Below are 7,258 nucleotides of genomic sequence, written 5' to 3' on the forward strand. Positions count from 1 at the left end.
TTTTAGGGAGAGGGATACGGAGTCCGCTGAACTGATGAATAGTATACTGCGCAGTGCAAAAAGGAGATGGGGAGCCGCATACGGAGGCGGCTGGAGTTGGTCTTAGGGTCCTATCCTAGTTCCTAGATAGTGTATGTGACATGTATGCTCATGCTCTCCACCAGCGCTTTTTCTCGTGCACCGTACATGATGAGCAGTCATGGGCCTCGATGGAAGCCCGATGCGCTGCTAAGGTCCATCCATGTAATCTTTCCTCGCTATCACTAGGCTTCAACTTGTCCAATGTAGTTGCCCAGTGCAGTGCAGTGCAGCTTTCTCCCCAATGTCCAGATATTTTTTTTCCAGCCTCCTAACTACTCCTTGCTTACACAAATGTTAAACTGAGAAAAAAACATGTTAGGCTTTGTTCGTTTACACCAATCCCGCTCTGGATTAGCATGGATTGAAATTAAATCCATGCCTCAATCCATGCCCCAAAATAATACATGACTACTTAACTTTTTTTATTCGGTTAAACCCATCATGGAATATAACCCAAAGGTTTGGGAATTTTTTAAACTATGGAAGACATGGATTCTATCCATAGCCCATTAGGTATGGAACAAATCCATGAGATATTGCACAAGTTTACATTAGAATCCATGGATCAAAAGAATAACTAGCTTTGAAAGTCACATGGATTTGTTGATGGATTTAATCCCACCATGGGATTGGGTGTGAGATATAGATTCACCTAATCCATACCTAGATTAAATCTATGGTGGGATTATATCCCATGTAACCGAACAAGGTCTTAACAGGTTGCAGTGGGATCATAAAAAAAAACCGTGTTTTCTCTCTTCATCACCGAACAGAAACATATATATAAGCGGCAGTAGGATCAGAACGCTAAATGAATCAAATTCATAATTTTTACCCTTCAGCCGCTAAATGAATCGACTTCTACATTTGTCCTATACCAAAATTTAGAATTTAACTAGTTTTCTATATAAAAAACACCGGCATTTATAACACGGAAAATATTGTATAAAACATATTTCATACCGCATGATTGTGTCTAATCGTACTATTTTTGTAATAAAGTATTGTTTTTTTTAAAAAAAATAACATAAAAAGATATGTCTAAAAGTTGATTTATTCATGGATGAAAAAGGTACATATGAATATAAACTAAGAGAAAGGATTGACCTGTTAAATTTCTAGGATAAATCAAGGGAAAAAGTGAGGAAAGAATAACATCGCCATATTTCTAGAATAATCTAACAAAATATTCCGCCATAAGAATATAATCAGCTGAGCTGTACTATACCCAGTAATTATATACTTTCTTCGTCCCAAAATATAATTCGTTTTAGACTAATTAAATATTCATCAAGTATTATATATATAGTTATTTATTATTATTTTAATAAATATGAACAGAAAAAGTGAACTATAAAAAACTTTATTTTGAAAAAGAGGAAATATTTCTTTATCAAATACTACTAGCAGAAAGAGTGATTGTTCCGAATTACAGTTGCACGTGGCGACAAGAGGAGTGACACGAGCCAGAACAACCTGTCCCACAGCCACTACTAAAAGCATCCCCACCAATTCCATACTTATTTAGGGGTGCTATTGGACTCTATATTTTATATTATAAAATTTAATTATCAAATCCGATTAGAACCAAACTCTATTTCTATTTATTTTTAAGTTAAAATTAATTAAGGATCCTATGAAGAAATATTTAGATAGTTATCCATTACCACCTCTATATATATCCTATATTTTTAAGCCCCACTCTGTAACAGATAGTAGTCTACTAAATTATCATATACACAATCCACCAGTAATAGCGTAAGTTGTTTTCATCCGATATCCACCAGTAATAGCGTAAGTCGTGAAAAACCTATATTGTTTGTAAATTAAAGTTTAAAATAATAAAATTTGCTCTGAGACATTCCAACGTTTAAACTGGTGCCACTACGGATGCTGACCCGTCCGCCCCCACTGCAGCCTTTGTCAGGCAAGTGAGCGGCGAGCGCTGACCTTTAGCTGAAAATCACTGTCCGCCTGCTTCCATGCTCTTCTCCTCTCCTCCCTCCAACACCATTCAAAAAGACCTCCTCCTCGCTTCTCCAACCACATCTCCTGCAAATAAAAATCGAAGTGATAAGATAAACAAATCTTTTTTTTTCAACCACCGATCCTATTAAGGACCTCGCAAACCCAGATATGTTCCTGAATGATTGGCTAATTCAGCAGCCGCACCTTAGACTATTTTTTCTGGCATCAAGCTTCTAAGTAGATGAGCGACGTAGAAAGATGGAGCGACATGAGAAAACGCAAGTTTGGACTACCAAATTTTAAAAAAAGGATTAGACTTTAGAGCTTACGCTATCTAGTTTTCTAACTTATCTTCTTCCTCAATTTTTTTTTGTTCAGACTTCAGAGGAGCTTCTGTAACGTTAATTCAGGCTGGGCAAGGCTATGTGTCTGAACATTCTTAAGGCTCATTCAGTTATTATCTTCTGCTCCTAGACTTTAGCTCTCTCTATATATATATATATATATAATGGCCATGTAATTATTAAGCATCGTACAGGTAGGCCCCTTTCTTTTGCGGTTAGTGCTTGTCTGATTGGCATTACTTGACACAGCAACCTCCCTTGCCAAGCATCTTACCAACCGCCATCACCATGTTATAATAACCCCATTTGCCGACCACCACTTCAGTTTCAACTACAGAAGCAATTAATTAGATTAACCCACATCCCTTTCCTCCGGTCCTCTATTTCTAGTCATTTCCATGTCAAGAGGCGGTAGATAAACAAGTTGCAACCACCCATATACATCTTCCATTCCAACACAGGCTTCCACAATAGAGTCAGAGCTCACAGCTCAGACCTAGAGAGAGAGAAAGAGATTTGCAATGGAAGAGTTCGCATTCCCCAGCTTCCCACTCGAGCAATGCAACGCCGACTTCTCCGCCTCCGCGTCGCCGTGGCTGCTCGTTCCCGGCGGCGTTGTTGGCACGGCGGCAGTGCACGAGCACGACCACCGGAGGAGCGTCTCGGCCGTGGAGCAGCAAGCCGCGGGCGGCGACCAGCAGCAGCTGGGTGGCCGCCACGGCTCGGCGAGGTTCGCGGTGGAGGACAAGATGGACATGCTGTGGGAGGACTTCAACGAGGAGCTCGCACGGGCCGCGCAGCCCTGCCCGCTCACCAGGGGGACGCCGTCGTGGGCGGCCGCGAGGGAGCCCTGGCTCGACGGCGCCTTGGAGACGCGCAAGCACGCCGTCGTCCGCCGGCGGAGGATGGGCCTCCTCATGATGCTCAGGCTGCTCAAGAAGCTCTTCCTGGCGCACAAGTCCGGCGCCGCCCCGTCGCGGAAGGCGCCGCCCATCTGACGCAGCTGAAAAAAAATCAAGCCTTTGATGAGTAGTGCATGATGATGTGTCAGGTGTATATACGGAGGTGATCAATACACGCATGCTTCTCTCGTCTCGGTAGCACAGGACCAAGAACTTGCTGTTTCATGTTCTATTTCTCTTACAAGTTTCTCTTGTGTACCTGAGTCACTGTCGAGAGTCTGGTTATGCCTTGGGTTTTGCTTAAACTTTGACGAGCTGCAACATGTTACTGAAATCAGGGAGGGCAGCTACCAGAATTCTGCATTGAACAATATTATTTGTAAAATCAGTCACATTTTTGCATCCTTTGTCAAGTTCCTTAGCTTTTTCCAAAGCTACACAACTCGTTAGAATGCCGCCTTGCAAAGCGTGCTGTGTAATCTGCTCAACTCCAACTCAACATCATCAGCTCAAGTGAAGACACAACTGTTAGAGTGAAGTAGTGAACTGTGCACAAATTAAGAATATCTGACTCTGCTACAGTTGCGAAAATGACAAAAAAAAGGGGGGAGGATCCGCATTTCCCAAATTCAAAATATGGACTCCTAGTCACACCTTTTTCTGCTGCTGCTTTCGGCCGTTTAGATGTCGCTAGCCCGTCTAAAGAAGAATTAAAGCGGTTTGCGTATACAAATATACAATCCTGTCATTTTTTTTATTCATAAAACCGGTCCCCTTTCTCAAATATAAATGCTTAATTCACTGAATCATGACATCTATCGAAGATGAGCAACATGATAAAGAAGGGACATGTGGAGTGCAGCCGTGGCGGTAGACGACACACCAACCAACTGGTTGGTCCCAAGTAGACAACAAGAATTAGTTGTAGAGAATGTACTGAGCGTGTCAGCTTCAAGCCATCGCATGCATACCAGCTTATACACTTGCCTGCTAGTGGTAGGTATTGCATCACACAGAACACACAAGTTTCATTTCACAAGCAAAAGCCAAAAGGTTTGTTGGCTTAGACAACGCATGTACGTGGCAGTACAACACAAAAACTGAATTGCTTCAACTGGTATTTCCCAGAAACCTGGACCTGCCATTTTTTTTTGCCAACTGTGATACTGAAATGACCCCACAAAGTTGTTTATTTGAATCATATCTTACATCACAAGTTCTTGCCCAAGAGATAAATTATCATCCCAGATGTTTATCCAGATTTGATTCTCTTGCCACAGAACATGGTAGGGTAAAGCAATGAAATGGTATACACAACTTTGGGGTCACCAAAATATCTCCATGTGCATGGGGTTCACTTATTTTGCGGTTCAAGACGGGAACATGGGGTTACATGTGTAGAAGAGCACACGAACTACGAAGGATACCATAGGTATACAGGCATTAAAATCGATCATTAACAAACCACTTTGCTGTTTCCACTCGGTACCATACAACTCAGCGACCAGAGCATCATTCTGCAGGTTGAGGGGTGTCTGCATTATTGAAGCCCCGCGAATCATGTTTGAAGAAGAAACATTCTTAAATAGCATCGAAACTGGAACCTGGTACGGTAGGTTAAGGTGACCAGTAAAACAACGAAACATGAACATGAACTGCCATATTATACGATACCTTGATCCGTAAGAGAGATTGCCGTGAGCCCCATAAAGTACTAAACTAACCTAAAAGAAACCTGTAAAAGCAATTCTCTGTCAACTGTATTTCAAAATCAACCTCTATATGAATCAGAAAATCGGTGCTTATAACAAAGCATCACAAAACTTCAGAACTTTATGTATAGCAAAAAGAAGTCATCCGCATTTGGACCTCACAGAGAGAACATTTTTCCTGATATTCTTCTCAATCATGCATAGAGAAGAGCAAGTGGGATTCGCTCAGCTACTGCTACCCTTGGCTGCACATGGCAGTATATGGTCAACTTAACAATGCAGTTATCTAATAACAGGTAGCGCATGATTCTGCTTGCAAAATCTGACCATCTAGATGAATTGACAGATAGGATCTCGTCAAAGGAAGTGTCAAATTCTCCTTCAAGCTATCTTAGCTTTCAGTGTGACCATTCGCTCATATAAACCAATAAGCTTTGGTGGTTTTCAAGGCTCAGGGATATCAAAACAAATAATGTTGTCGAAGTTTCGCAGAAGAAATATTAATGAATTATGCTTGGATCGGAATAGCTAATAGTGCTGAACTTAGTATATTAAGTGTAAACCATACACAAACAGTGATAAAAATGGGTGCTCTCAGGATGAAGATAAAATATGATAACCTTTTACCAGAATAGATAACTCAAATTCATCATAGTCTATTATGATGTTATTTGCATAAAACTAGGAGTTAGAAACCTTAACACAAGAATGAAACTCGGTTTTAAAATTTCCAGTGAGAAAATGTAGAAACAGAAACAAACTGTAGTAACCACAGAATTCCTAAATGTATCGGAAACTTACTTTTATTCAATGGCTGCAGTAAAGTATGTCGGTATTGTTCCTCACTTAGAAATGTTCTTGAGTAATCCGGACAAGGAACCACAGTGTGTTGATTTGTACTCACACTGCTCACAACATGACTGAAGTAACTGAATAACTCTCACACACCTGAAGAAATAAAACAAGCAGAAACTTCAGCCTGAGTATAATCTCATATACCTATCTTCACTTCCATATAGAACATGTCAACATGATTAAAAAAATTATATGCAGGCTATCGACATTCACCACATGTATGCTTGTGTGTTAACACCTGACAATATCCAAAACCAGAAGTATTAAAATGCCACCGATTTTATTGTAGTGATGATAAACACAATGATGAGTATTTGATAAAAGGTCACTCCTCGTTACCCAAACGTCCCCAATGTCGACTGAAGATCCTAACGTTTATATAGGTCAAACTTATGTTGTGCCTAAATAAACAACACACAATTAAATCACAGTAGTAGTGAGAAGTATATAATCTAAGCTAAAAAAACATTTCTTAGTCATCTCAATTAAACTTCATGAATTGTATAACCCCAATTGAGTCTTAAGTAGTGCCAAGGATAACCAATCTCAGAATACTAGGTCTCAAATGACTCCAAAAGGTTCTCTACTTCTCCAGTTCAACCCGTTCCTAAAACCTGAACAGCGCACGCATTCAGCTAAAAATACCCCACGCCCCCATCCCATCAACGGAAACGAAATCACCAACTACCCATAGACTGACGAAGCAATCGAACTCTTCGGGTTTGGGGAACAAAGGAGTGCGTACTTCCTGGAGTCGAACATGTTCTTGGAGAGGCAGGCCTGGATGTCGCACGCCTCCTTCTTGCACGGCTCCTTGCTCGGCTGCGCCATCCCCTCGCTTCCCTCTTCCTCCCGCCGCCGCTGCCGGAGCACGGACCACTTCCAGCACGGCGTGGGCAGTGGGCTGGGTGTTCTTGCTCCTCCCCGTGCCGTGCGACCGTGCGAGTTCACGAAGCGCTTTTGAGACGAATCGCAACATCGGGGCCGCTCGGGCCTCAAATGTGACTCCTGACCGGCCCATAGAAGTTCACGTGGGCTCGGTCGGACAGTATTTCTTTTGGGCTTGTGGCTTCGCCCGGTATGCCTTCTCAGCCACTCTAATCGACACCGCGCAATTAAAATATGGAAACTAATTAAAAAATAGATGGTTTAAAACTTTTTAAAATTCTGTATATCTATAATACATACAACACATACATATTCACATGTATAAGTAGAAACTTAAAGTAGCAAATTACATCATAGATATATTCTCTACTAAGATAACACCAACACATCTAAATCAAAGATATATTTGTTCAACCAAAAATAAAAATATAGCTCTTTTAACCTAACATTTTCAAATTGTTGTTTAGCGCATCTCTCGACAAGACTCAATGGTATTCTAGGTTACTTG

At 41.1% G+C, this 7,258-nt stretch overlaps 2 protein-coding genes across 6 annotated transcripts; one reads left to right on the forward strand and one right to left on the reverse strand.

Moving 5' to 3' along the window:
• Positions 1–2,716: 2,716 nt before the first annotated feature.
• On the forward strand, positions 2,717–3,697 carry LOC100303973 (uncharacterized). Its single transcript, NM_001165520.2, has one exon. It carries the CDS (start codon positions 2,915–2,917, stop codon positions 3,389–3,391), a length of 477 nt encoding a protein of 158 aa, NP_001158992.2. The 5' UTR covers positions 2,717–2,914; the 3' UTR covers positions 3,392–3,697.
• Positions 3,698–4,448: 751 nt separating this feature from the next.
• On the reverse strand, positions 4,449–6,861 carry LOC100280255 (Cox19 family protein (CHCH motif)). 5 transcript variants are annotated; one of them, XR_002267846.3, is made up of 4 exons: positions 6,608–6,861; positions 5,809–5,955; positions 4,970–5,030; positions 4,460–4,830 (listed from the first exon to the last, which is right to left on the reverse strand). XR_002267846.3 is itself a non-coding variant. In XM_020549687.3 (3 exons), the coding sequence occupies exons 1-2, from the start codon at positions 6,691–6,693 to the stop codon at positions 5,850–5,852; spliced, it is 192 nt and encodes a 63-aa protein (XP_020405276.1). In that variant the 5' UTR covers positions 6,694–6,831; the 3' UTR covers positions 4,460–5,030; positions 5,809–5,849. The 5 variants fall into 5 exon arrangements, 2 of the variants coding, with proteins under 2 accessions (NP_001314929.1, XP_020405276.1); XR_002267847.2 differs by having other exon boundaries at positions 4,460–4,812; positions 6,608–6,829; XR_002267845.3 differs by having other exon boundaries at positions 4,460–4,899; positions 6,608–6,829.
• Positions 6,862–7,258: the final 397 nt, after the last annotated feature.

Source organism: Zea mays, chromosome 3, assembly GCF_902167145.1.
Source record: "Zea mays cultivar B73 chromosome 3, Zm-B73-REFERENCE-NAM-5.0, whole genome shotgun sequence".
Taxonomy (NCBI): Eukaryota; Viridiplantae; Streptophyta; class Magnoliopsida; order Poales; family Poaceae; genus Zea; species Zea mays.